The sequence below is a fragment of the Babylonia areolata genome, chromosome 26 (assembly GCF_041734735.1).
Source record: "Babylonia areolata isolate BAREFJ2019XMU chromosome 26, ASM4173473v1, whole genome shotgun sequence".
Classification (NCBI taxonomy): Eukaryota; Metazoa; Mollusca; class Gastropoda; order Neogastropoda; family Buccinidae; genus Babylonia; species Babylonia areolata.
The window spans coordinates 34,027,447-34,041,274 of NC_134901.1; the positions used below are offsets into that span (position 1 = coordinate 34,027,447).

The window sequence follows — 13,828 nt, forward strand, 5'->3', positions numbered from 1 at the left end:
GAGGTAGGTACGTCGTCCGTCTGCGTCCCTGTGGACGTCGTCTGGACCGCGACGTCCACCATCTTTGGTCTGACGACAGAGGCGTAAGACGCCTTAGGCGACGCGGCCTCCACCTGTTTCCTTGCCTCAATGAACGTTATCTTCTTTTCTGTCTTGACCTTCTGGATTTCCTTTTCCTTTCTCCAGGCGGGGCAGTCTTTCGATGAGGACGGGTGGCCGCCTCTGCAGTTTGCACAACGGGCTGGACTGACGCAATCGCCCTGGTGCGCCGCCTTTGAACAGGTGCCACACGCCTCTTCCTCCTTGCATCGGTCTCTCACGTGTCCAAATTTCTGGCATTTGAAACATCTTAGAGGGGACGGCACGTACAGGCTTACACTCACCATCAGGTATCCGACTCGAATGTCCTTGGGGACATTCGGGCAGCAGAAGGTGAGGAAGAAAGTGTTGGTCGGGACTCTGTCCGACCCCTTCTTCACCGTCACCCTGTACACGTCGGTCACTCCCTGAGAGGACAGCTCGCTCTTGATTTCAGCTTCAGACACTCCTTTCAACTCCGGGCATCTGATAACCCCCTTTGAGCAGTTGAGACCTTTGTGAGGGGAAACCCTCACCGCCCTATCCACAAAAGTGGTTGCCTTGAGCAGAAGCTGTGTCTGCCTTTTAGATTCTGTCTCCACTAAAAACGCTCCGCTCCTCAGCCTCTTGATGGATTTCAGCGATCCCGCCAGACACTGGAAGCCCTTCTGGATAGCGAAGGGGCTGAGAGCCGACAAGGGCTTGTCGTCATCAGCGCCCTCCATCACAAGCCACGACGGCCAAAATCCAGAGGCCTCAACGACCTCCGAATCTGAGTCTGAGTCGTCTGTTCTCGGTCTCCTCCTTTTTCCGAGTTTAGGGGTGTGTGTTTGTTTAGGATTCATGTTTAATAATTGTAAATTCATCCCTCCCTTACCCACCCACCATGGGGTCCAACTTAGGGGCCAGGGTCAAGGGAACACCAGCTTGACCCCTTCCAGGTTTCGGGAGGGATATACGACCAACAGCCTAGCTCCAACGTGTTCCCCCCCGATCATGCCCAGCTCCCGGGACAGAGAACCGAGCACTACGGGGGTTATCTTCGTTAGCCTCTAAACTGCCAGTCTTCGGGTGTTTTCACTTTAGTGTATATATATATATATATATATATATATATATATATATATATATATATATATATATATATAAAGGCGAAAATACAGTACATTATAAGGTATTGATGAATGTTTAACAGATTTTAGGTGTCCATTTCTGTTCGTGACCAACTTCTCTTCGCACGGATTAGAAAGCAAATTGTTAATGAACTTTACAGTAAAACTGTATGAACATTTTTTTCTTCGAGCTCAAGAGTCTTCAAATACTTCAATTAACGAATAGATAAAACCAAAAAACAAACAAAAACAAACATAATAAGCAACAAGTTTAACAAAGATTATCTTATTTCCACACTTCCAAAACTGTAGCATACCGTGACCACTGACTCCAAAACAGCCATGGACTTCTTTTTTTTCAAGATCATCTTGCAAAGTGCAGTGCATAAATTCATACCACAGAAGCAGACCAGCACTGAAGCCCACCAGCTGTGGATCAGTCGCCGCCCCATCAACAGGCACAATGGAGCCTTCGGGAAGTAGAAAACTGGCGGACCAGTACTCCACAATGAGGTTAAAAAAAAAAACAAAAAAAAACCAAAACAAACAAAACCGTAGAGAAGCCCATCGACACATGCAGGCGGTCTACCTAAAAAGCACCGTGACTTGAAACTATAAAACTTGATGCACTGAAGACAAAGTATGGTAAAAATGTTTCATGCATCTGTGGTAGCAGTTCAGCTCAATTGCGTCATTGTTTGTTTCACTGTCAGCAGTTACGTACCTTCTTGCCCGAGTATTTCAAAGAGAATAACTATTCTGCAGATGATTTTTAAAAGTTATTTCTGACGAGGTTCTTATGGTCGAACTTTCTCAGGCATTTGTTCATAGCCCTATTTCTACATTCCTTTAACGTACTTCAGAATTGTGTTAATGGTTTCTAATTATTATTATCATCATTATTGAATTGTTACTGTTAAATGTAATTGTATGTTAGCTATGCATTTTTTTTTTTTTTTTTGGTGGTTTGTAGCAGTTTTCTACCTTTTCTGTTTTCCTCTCCCCCCCCCCCCCCCCCCCAACTTTTTTAATAAATTTTTTAATCGTCTTATATATCACTGATAGTGAAAAGACGCTAAACTAAAGAACGACTGAACACACACTCACACACACACACACACACACACACACACACACACACACACACATTCACAGCGCGCGCGCGCGAGCGCACAAATATACATTTCAGATGAAACTCGTTTGTGTAAGATAGCACGCAAAACTAATCATGGGGGTCTCCCCCTCCCTATCCTTTTTATGCATCTAAAATATTGTAATGCATCCTTCCATCGTGTCTTACGCTAAATCAAGAAAGAAATACTTTTAATGTTAATTATAGCGGGGAAAAAAAATCATAAGTGAACGTAATTTTGCCACTCCCCAAAACGTTGCCAATTCCAACTTTGAATATGTAAACATACTCAGTTAGCTTCAGCTCATGCGTTTTGACCCAATTGAGGATTCAAGGAAGTGGCCAACAGACATGTAAACAAGGGCAACGAGAACTGAAATCCGATATCGTAACAGCCATGGGCGGAAATGAAAGTAAAGAGTCAGATAGTAAATCTTCATTACATTTTTCTGACGAAGAAAAGGTTATGGTATCGACTTTATTTCACAGAATATCACATGGAAAGAAAACCTTCAATCGAGAACAGTTTCGGGTATGTTTGATTGACTCACTTTGCTGTATCCTCGTGATTTACATTTTTGTGTCATCTGTGTTATCATGGTGATGGTCACATGCGTTGGTGATAAAATTATCCACTCTGTAGAAAATTCGCAAGAAAAAGCAGAATGATATTAAACAGTGTATAATGACTAAACTTTATTTTCTGTTTCTGTATTGTTCAAAAGAGAAGAGAAGGCAGCTGTTCTCCAAAATTGATTCATCTGCTTCAAGCTGACTCAGCCAATGATGTTATCTGAGTATGACTTTGAGCTGCACAAAGCTTGCCAAAAACAGTAACTGGTACAGAGATTGCTTGACCATGCCAGCTGTTTCATTGTCTAAGGTCTTCCCACGACTGTGTGTTGGTATTATCGTTTCATTGTTCCTGTGTCTCCAAGTTTCTTGATAAATTTTGTCTTCTCCTCTAACCCCACCTCTCAGTTTTGATCTTTTTGCAGTCCAATCTGAGGCGGTTCAAAATTTTTGTTGTTGCATTTTATCAGCTAAGCATAACCAGCAATCATAATTACTCAACTATTATGTATTATTATTTTCATCTTGTTAAGTTCGAGTATTACCACAAAGACATGATAATAATTAATATATGATACAAATGACATTAGAAATGTAATTCCCCTTCATTTGGTTTGCACCACATATTCTCAACTGCCCTTCCCCCTCCACTTGACAGTGTTCTAAACTTTCTTTGTTTATCAGCATTATTATGATATTTTTGTTCCTTTATTTGCTAGGAGTATAGCTATTTATTTTCAAAGCAGTTAGTGTCATAAATTGATAACTGGGAATAATAGGTTTGCGTCACATCTGAGACATGAATTTTGTTAGCCAGTGACCAGCATCTACCCAGAGATGACTGTGCTAAAGGTTCAAATGAGAAGAAAGAGAGTCAGTGGGACCACACAATCAGTGTGATCCACTCCATAGATGTGTCTCAAACTTCCTGACCAACACTACATGTGTTCATGCACATATGTATATGATGTATCTCTTTGGCTTGGTTGACTCAGGGATATATATATATATATATATTATGAAAGCAATGGTTGAGTACAGCCTGGCCACATTCTCCCTAACCTGAATAGATCTCATTAAAAACTTCTTCATCATCCTCTTTGTTCTTATCCATCATTGATGGGGACTGTCATTGGAGATGGTCCACACGCAGGGGAGAAGATTTGTATGGCTCAAAAACTAAGTTCTGGTCATCAGTAGGAGGCTTTGTAGGTGGTCCTGCTTGTACATGTTGGTACAAAAAAGGCACCACTGAATACTGCTGGAGTGACTCAGCAGAACTGGAGTGTCTTCTTGAGTGTGTTGGCTTATGATTACTTAACACTGACAGCTTTGTGCACTGCTGGCACTTGGATTCCATCAGAACAAAGCTGGGTGTGGCTGTGTGTGGGAGATTAGGGATGAGTGGCATGGAAGTAATGCCACTGAAAATTTCCTCTCGAAGGCTCTGAAGTTCCCAAGCATTAGCATGCATGTTAATGTTATCTCATATTTTTTACCACCAGGTTCTTAATGCTGTTACTACAGCATTATAAGCCTGGCAATAAATAAAGATACCTAACATTTCTTTTCATGATAGTTGTGAAGACACAAGAAGTAATTGACAAATTAAAAGTAATACAAAACAAATTAATGAAATCTTTACAATTTTTTTCTATATGATTATTTTTTTTCTGATGTTGATTGAAAATTAATTCGCATATATATACACATGCACATTTCTCAACATATAACAATATGTGTTGTATGAATTGTCAGGAGATAACTTTTTACAAGGAGTTTTAAATTGTTGTTGTTGTTGTTGCTCTTTATCCCTCCCCCCTCCTCACCACCTTCCTTTCCTGTCCCTCTTTTCATGTTCTGCCTCCCACACTGCACCTCTCCTCCACCCTTCATCTTTTTAAGATGCATTGCTTTAGAGTTTGTGATGAAACGCATTTGTCAGTTTCTTTGTTTGAATCTCATGTTTCTTTCTTCTTCTTCCTTCCTTTCTTTCTCTCTATCTTCAACACTTCACAGCTTTTCACGCATGGTGTGCTAGACCCTGAGATTTGTGAGCGTCTGTATGAGCTGCTGCACGGGTCATCGTCGAAGCAGCATCACCGTGGGGGTCATCATGAGGGGGAGGTGGACCATCATAACTTCTCCCACCACCTGGCCGCCATCTTGAAAGGGGGCGTAAGCGAGCAGGCCGAGTTGCTAGCCTCCCTTGTATCGCCAGACCACAAGGACGTGCTCCCTGAGCACCTAGTGAAGGTGTGTGGACACACTGTTCTAGTTAATGAAAACAGAGAGAGAGAAGAAAAAAGAAGAAGGAATTGGAGAGGCTGGGAAAATGATGGGGGGGAAAAACAGAAAAAAAAAGAAAGGCAAAAACAACTGTTCATGTGTGGCACTGTGTATCTGAAGAAACCACTTTATGTAGGTGGATAGCATGTGTACTTATGTTATTATCATCATTAGCATATGATGATGATGATTATGATTATTATTACAAAAACAAATAATTTTGAGTGGTGCTATGTCTTTATTGTATCATTGCAGTCACCAAGATTATTACTATTATCATTCTTGTTCTTGTTGTTGTTGTTGTTGTTTACTGATGTTGTGTTATTATTAAATGAATACAGTAACTTTCTTTTACAAAAGTCATACAGCTTTCACCTTAAAGCTAGTGCTGCTTAGTGTTTTCCCATGGGTGAATAATAGGTACAGAGAAACAAATCCAGAAAGGAGATGGCAACGTCTCCTTTTTCGCTGAAATGAAAGAATAATCGAGATATAATAAAACACACAAAAACCATGATTTAAATGGCGTTATTACGTCCACTACAATCACATCTATTTATCACACGAAGAAGAAAATGTCAACATTGCTTTATGTTTTAAATTTAGTCATTTGACGTCAGATGTGTCGCAGCCTTGGGGATTAGTCTGCCTGCATCAGAACTGAACATGCGTGGTTCGATCCCGCTTGCATGCCTTTTTTTTTTAATTATAAAAAAAAAAGTTTTCCCAAGTGTATTTTATATCATATTTAATACAGAGCATTTTTCAACAATTTTTTCAAAATCTCTTTTTCTTTCTCCCTATGATTCCTTTACTGGATAAAGTGCGAAGCACAAGTGAGTCTTGAAGGCTTTGCCTCTTGTTGTTGTATGGTATTGTATTGTGTTGTGTTATGTTGTGTAATATTGCATTCTATTGTTTTATATTTTTGTCAAAACCACTGTCTTTGTGTGGAATTCAGGGTTCTCAGAGAGATCACAGCAGTACATTGCCACCAACCCCCTCCTCCCCACACCCCCCTTTATTTTCTACAGAATTTTGCCAGGGACAACCCTTCCATTGCCATGAGTTCTTTTATGTGTACTGAATGCATGCTACGCACTGGACCTCAGTTAATTGTCTTATCTGAATGACTAGAACCCAGACCACCACTTAAGGTCAAATGTAATGTGATGGGGTGGGTGGGGTGGAGAGTAATAATTCTAGTCCATATGTGGGGTCTGTATATATTGTTGTTGTCTTCATAATCATTGCCATCATATTTTTATTTATATTTTCCTGAAAACTTTCTTAGCATGTCTGTCAGTTTGTGAGTAATTCATTTTTCCAGAAGATGTGTGTGTGTGTCTGTGTCTGTGTCTGTGTGTCTGTGTGTGTATGCATATGCCATCATGCACACAAGTATATGTGTGTGTGTGGCCTTTTCACTTTCAGTTCTTCGCATGCATTTATGAACATTCACCCGTGTTTCAGTTTGTGAGCAGCATGGTGCAGAGCTATGAGAAGATTCTAGCTGCCCACTGCCGGCAGTACCAGAGCTGGATCTTTGCTCCTCCCAGGGAGGACTACCGCAGACTGGCCCTGTACATGCTGGAGGACCTCTTCTGTTCAGGTCAGAGACTGTGTCCTTCCTTTCAGTTTCAGTTTTTCAAGGAGGCGCCACTGTGTTGAGTCAAATCCATACATGCGGCTCCCACACCTGCTAGCACCAGCAGCACAACCCAATATGCTAGTCAGGCCTTGAGTGCATGCATATGTTTATGTACTTATCAGAGTGGATTTCTTCTACAGAATTTTGCCAGAGGACAACACATACGTTGCCATGGCTTCTTTTTCAGTGTGCCTTGTGCGTGTTGGATACAGGACCTTGGTTTATATTGTCTCATCCAAATAACTAGATGCTCAGTTTGATTTTCCTGTCAAACTTGGGTGGTGGACAAGATGAGAATTTGAACCCAGACCCTCACGGACACTGTATTGGCAGATGAAAGTCTGAACCATTCTGTCACCTTCCACCTTTTTTAAACTTGCATTGTGCCCATGGATGTGAGTGAGTGTGTGTGTGTGTGTGTGTGTGTGTGTGAGCATGCGTGAGAGCACATGTCAGCGTGTGTGTGTGTGTGCATGTGCGTGCGTGCATGCATGCGTGCATGCGTGTGCGGCGCACGGTGCGTGCGTGTGTGTGTGTGTGTGTGTGTGTAAAGGTTTCCCTGTTATTATATACCCCCCCCTCCTCTCACCTTCTAATTTAGTTCATACCACCCACCCGCACCCCTGCCTTCACCTGCTTTTAATCATTTAAAAAGATATGTATATATATATATATCCAGTTTCATTAAGACTTATTGATTAATATATTTGTATGTCGATCATTTGTATTGTTGACAAATCTACTGTACTGTGATGTTGAAAGTGCAACGCCGTTCCTTTCCTCACCCCCAACTATTTCCCACCATGTTTGTGTGAGTGTCTTCATTTAATGATGGAATGAATGTCTCCATTTTTAAAAGGGGGGGGGGGGGGGGTCCAAGTGTCTTTATTGACATGGACAAATTGACTGGATTTATCAATAAATCATTCAGATCAATTAGATCAGTTCAGTGTCCTCAAAAGTACAACGGAAACTAGGTAGTGGGCAAACAAGATAGCATGGGAAGGTACAATATTAAGATAATATTTTATATTCATAGGAATGTAAAATTATAGCACACTCAGAATGAAAGAAAAAGGATTCATAAAATCGTACATCAGATCTTTTCTATCTTGCAAACTCTACAATCTTCTCCTCCCCCAACCCTGGTTACCCTCTGACCTGCACGCCCTCTCTTTTAACCACCCCACACATGGCCCTATTCCTCAGCATCTCTCACAACTCCCACTTCTAGTTCTCTATAATTCCACTTCAATTCCTTAAAGATAATCAACACATATTTCTCCCCATAAGAGAACACAACACACACACATGCACACGTGCATGTACACGCATGAGCGCTCACACACACACACACACACACACACACACACACACACCGATGTGGGTTATGATAAAGTACTGCTACTGCTACACACACCCATGTACACACACTTGTTCACATGTATAACATTAATATGACATACTAAACTTCCTTCCAAGACATCAAAGGACCTAGGAGTGTTGACACTATTGACTGCACCTGCCAATTTTCATGGTCCACTGCCTGTTTCATTGCAGGCAGCCACAAGGACAGAGGGTTCCATTTGCCAGAGGTCCCAAGAGATGTCATGTTCTGCACCAGTGATCTAGAAGACTGGATCTCCAAGAGTACGCTCTTCCAGCAGATCTTCCATGAAGTCTTTCACGCTTGTTTTCGACTTTATGTAAGTCTACTGTGCATAGCATTTCCTTTTTTTTTTTAATTCTTACTTTTTTTTTCTTTTTTTTTTTCTTTTTTTTTTTGTAAATGTTAAATCCAAACAGGCTGACTGTAGGACTTTCTGGGAAAATGATTAGGAAAAAGGTTGTGAGGATGATTGTTTAAAAATGTTGAAATGATTCGCAGATTTAACAAAATCAGGGCTCTGGTTTATGAAGGACAGATTCTCCTATGGTTGAAAGAAGTAACAGAAATTGTTAGAAGCAAAAAATGTTCACTCAGAACATGGCTTGAAAAGAACACCATATCCATTTATGAGAGTAGCAGTATTAAAATCTTGATCTCACATTAATCATTTGTGAATTTTTTAACTTAGCTTTCCTGACAGGCAAATAAAGCAGTTGCAAAAGACATAACAAAACAAAACGAAAAAAAACAACCCACCAACAACAAAAAACCCTGCTATGAGTTAGTATGGAATAAGATATTTTAAAAAAGAGATAAAATTAGGAGACAATATTCTCTCCATGGTATTCAAAAAGGGGAATTATGCATTCCAGTTATTTTAAATATGCTTAAAATCATTAAAATTATGAGTGTGAAAACTAAAGGTTTCAACTGCAAGGTGGAAGGAAATACTGACATATCTGTGTCCTGAAGAAGTCATGGACAATTTAAATCCAACATGATTTGTAACTAACAAACTCAGCTCATTCTTAAGAGATGCTTTGATGGAAAACAACATAGAGTTTAAAAAAATGTGAAGAATTACTAGCAGAGCCCCTATTTAAAAACAAATTCATGATAGACCATAAAGAATTATTTTAACAGTGGGCAGGTCAAAACATCATTGTTGAAGACTTGATTGATGAAAGTGGTAAATTTTTAACATAATATATATTTCACCAAAAAAATAAGATGCGTAATAAATTTCATGAAATATGCAAGTTGTATTCATTTGATTAAACATGATAAAAAAAATAATACAGTGAAAATTAGCGCAAAATGTAAACTTCTACAAAGTTTAAAAACAAAACAAGAGAGGCAAGGCCTTCAAGACTCACTTGTGATACACTTAAAAAAAAAAAAAAAAAATCTAATCGTTAAAATGTGTTCTGTATTTGTTATTATAAAAGCTTCGGGTTAAAAGAAAGAAAAAAAAAAGTCCTAATGGCAGATTCGAACTCCGCGTGCTCGGGTGAGAAGAAACTGTCTTACCCATTACACTATCGTGGCTCCTTAACTGGCATTCAAAAATATAATATTTAAACATGCTTTTTTAAAGGGCGATAAATTGATTGCGGTATTCGCAGTGAGAACGCTGTTTAAATCATATTATTCTGGTGTATCTTGGGCATTCAAAAAATCTTTAAGGGCAATTAAAAATTCTTTTTAAGTCTGCGGTAAAGTAGACGTGGCTATTGCCGCAATCACACTGCAACATTTAGCCGTTTTCTCTGGATCTAGATAGATGTACAAGTTTCAGTTAGTTACACCCGGTTGACACGGTCGATTCAATTTCTCTTTTATGTTCGTTCTAGTTTTATAGTTTTAAAGTTGATATGAAAATTGAGTATTTTGTTAAACTAATAACACGTAGAGCCAAGTACAAGTACTTCTAAACATCTTATGAAGTGAAAAGGACTTCATGAAATTTTTACGTATCATCAGTTCAAGGGTATTAACTCACATGGCTTATTATTTTTAACTGTGAATTCTGACTGATTCTGTGGATATTTTTATGGCAGTTTGGGGCATAATCCAGTAAGTGATGAGGCGTTCACAAATCTTTCTCTGAATAAATATTTGACGGTCTCCTTCTCCAACTTTCCAGCACATGTTATCGTGTATTGTCCATTGAATATAGGATTGAACGGGCAGGTCAACAACTTGAAACAAAATGGCGTTGTTCGCGTTCGCAAAGGATATGAGCACACGCTTTGAATGTGTATAAATATGTGTACTCAATTGATTTTTGCCCATGACCTTCAGGGCTCAGCCAGTAGATCTATAAAGTCCACTTGTCGTATTGCTTTTGGTATTTTCCAAAAAAGACCACTTGGGCGAATGAACATAGTGAAAGCCCTGTACACTGAGAGTAAAACACACAAGCTTTTTATGTATTGAGTATAATTTCAAAATGTAATGTTTAAGATGAGAAAGATCAGTTTAAAGCAAATTAAGTCCCCTAGCATTAACCCTTTCGCTGCCAGGAAAATAAGATTTAAGTGAAATCTATTTGCCAGGGTTTTTTTTCACAAAAAACGGGTATAAATTTTCCAAAAATTCTGTGCTCTTTGTTATTGGAGAAAGACCCATAAAAGTGTATATTTTCTGAAAGGTAAATGAATAAAGAATACAAAACACATGCTGTTTTCCCATTTTATATATTTTTAGTGACATGCTGTTGTTTTGAAATCAGTGTTTTGTTTTTTGTCACATTTTCAACTTGTTCATTACAAACATTAGTCAGGTAATTTGCACAAAAACATCATATTTTCTGGACAAATGGATATCTGCAAACACAAAATCATACTAGAACAACCACAATATGTATATATTTTTTAAGAGATAGATACACAATACATTGTGACTTCTCCAAGTGATAAGATGGATGTGAGGCCACGACCCCTCAGTTTCCACCCCCCTCCTCCTCACCCCTCTCACACGGTCACTTGATTCAGTTCTCATCAGACCGCTTTGGCTGCGTGCCAAGAATATCGCTCTGCTGCTAATTCGGTCATCTGTCGTCTGCTAACATCTGTACAGCCGGCATCACTCACTGACAGTCGCATCTTGGCCACTCTCTTGATTACTCCCTTTATTTTCTATCAGATCGTCCTATAAATGTTCATCTCTATCTTCTCCTTCGAATTTACGCTTCAATTCTTTCTGAGCATCAGCTAAAGAAAGAAATCATGGTTGATTTAGTTCGTCACGATCGCATGTCTTGAGCACGGCGTCAGTCCAACATTTTGTTGAGCGAGCGAGGAGAGAAGTCAGGCAAAAACTTGGACAGTGACCCAACCAAAACGTTCAAATAAAGGACTGCTTCATGACGTAGATGGGGTTTCTAGCTATGAATAGAATCTAGAGAGATTCCCCAGGCTAAAGCTACCACTATTTTTGCCAAGGAAGTGAATGCAAACCAGGGAAAAGTCAGAATATTTCGATGACGAGTTATCTCGTCATGCAGGCAGAGAAGCATACATGCTTGCCATGACGAGTTATCTCGTCATGCAGGCAGCCTAGGGGTTAATTACAGATTAATTTCCCTTTTTTACTATCTGCACCAAAATGTTTGCAAAATAAATATAACTTCCATGTTTTGCAAAAGAAGTTCCTGTTTGAACAAAAAATGATAAAAATGACTGCTCTTGTTGTTGTGTCAGAATATCAGATCAAAGTGCCAAGTTTAGAGAGAAAAAAATGAACAAAAAAACCCCAGTAAATGCAGTTTGCATATAATTTGGCTTCTTTTAAAAAAAAAAATTTTGTGCCCATCCCAGAGGTGCAATATTGTTTTAAACAAGATGACTGGAAAGAACTGAATTTTTCCTATTTTTATGCCTAATTTGGTGTCAACTGACAAAGTATTTGCAGAGAAAATGGCAATGTTAAAGTTTACCATGGACACACACACACACACACACACACAGACAACCAAACACTGGGTTGAAACATAGACTCACTTTTTTTACACAGGTGAGTCAATGACTACCAAGTTAAACCGATCTCTCAGTCAAAGAAGGCTACTCACTTGCCTAGTTTTCATCGGCGATCCGGCCGGCTTCTTCAGCACAACTGCTGGGTAGAGAACTAGCAGCTGTATGCATCGCCGTGAGCAAACTTTGACAATGCAACTTGACGAGTGAGGAGTTCACCAAAGGCAGGTTGTGTCGGTCCCAGTCACGGTTGAGGGTGGGGTTCTGGGCGGCGATGTGGACTGCTTCCTTTACTCCCCTCTGGAACCATCTTGCTTCTCTGTCGAGAATTTGCACATTGTCCTTTACAAAGTGATGTTGGTTGTGGGTCAGATGTTTGTCCACTGGGGAGGACTCTCGTTTGTGTTCTTTCAGTGTAAAAACAACTTCTACAAAGTGTAAACAAAGGATTGAAACAGTATTACAAAATCTAAATGGGTAAAATAGAAGTATTCAGTGTCAAATTATTTATGGATGGAAAACTTTAACTACACAACAAGACTGTGAAGCAATATCGAGAAAAAAATTTGCAAAATGAATGACATGAAGTTAAAATTGTTTCAGTTTAGAATATATCAAAAAATCTTGTTGACATATGTCATTAAACAAAACTTGGGTTTTTATAGATAATGACAAAAGAAGCAATTTCTGTGGTAAAGAGGGAGCAATGTGTATCTTTACCTTTACATTTGCCAGTATTTGCTTTCATCTTGGAAAGGATTACAAAGTATTGTCATGGAAAACTGTCAGAATTGTGTTAATATGAATGATAAACCAGTCTTACCTGGCACTAAAGAAAACAGTACAAGGGATGACATATCAGATCTTATTTGCAAAATTCTTTATGTACAGATGCAGAATAAACAGAATTAGACCAAACATTTAAATATTCTTGACTGAAGTAACAATCAGATATAAGAGAGAAAAATATACACACTCACTGGACATGCAAAATTACAATTTTGAGATAAAATAGCTTCCATTCGTAAACTATATTGAAAAATTAATTGCAACAAACCGGTTTTACAGTGCCATACCAAAAAGAGAATCATCTTTTGATTACCCTGTTTCATGTTGCTTTATTTTGTTAATACCTTTTCTTCTCAGCACTGCTTTTTGGTTGTGTGTGTTAACATTTAATGTGAGCTTATTTAAGAACCCTGTGTTTCTGTTCTCTCTCTCTCTCTCTCTCTCTGTGTGTGTGTGTGTGTGTGTGTGTGTGTGTGTGTGTTTGGTGCTTGTCCATGGTAAATTTTTACAAATTCATTTTATCTGGAAATTGTTTGTCTGTTCACTCCAAAATCAATTCTTTCCACACACAAAGCACTTCTGCAAAGAGCATAAAAATAAAAGTTTAAAAATTAAAGAAGCCAAAACTGTTGCCATAGTCAGTTCACTTACATTTTTCTTTCTCTTTCACAAAGAAGTTTTATCAGATATGCTAAACACTGATTAACAGCAGCTATTATGTCATTTTTAGTCAAGATAGAAACTTCCTTGTTTAGTTTGGAATTTTTCATTGATGCATAATTCTGCCAGCAGCAGCAAAATTGTGCCATGTGATGGGCCATCAGTCTGAATAGACTG

General features: G+C 39.0%; 1 protein-coding gene across 1 annotated transcript in view; it reads left to right on the forward strand.

The window, feature by feature from the left end:
• The first annotated feature begins 2,660 nt into the window (after positions 1 to 2,660).
• The window catches only part of LOC143300869 (MTOR-associated protein MEAK7-like), a 32,967-nt gene continuing 21,799 nt past the window's right edge, over positions 2,661 to 13,828 (forward strand). The window contains exons 1-4 of the mRNA XM_076614839.1: positions 2,661 to 2,854; positions 4,915 to 5,151; positions 6,658 to 6,796; positions 8,396 to 8,541. Of these exons, the coding sequence (XP_076470954.1) occupies positions 2,720 to 2,854; positions 4,915 to 5,151; positions 6,658 to 6,796; positions 8,396 to 8,541 (657 nt within the window). The 5' untranslated portion in view covers positions 2,661 to 2,719. The remainder of the gene's footprint in view (positions 2,855 to 4,914; positions 5,152 to 6,657; positions 6,797 to 8,395; positions 8,542 to 13,828) is intronic.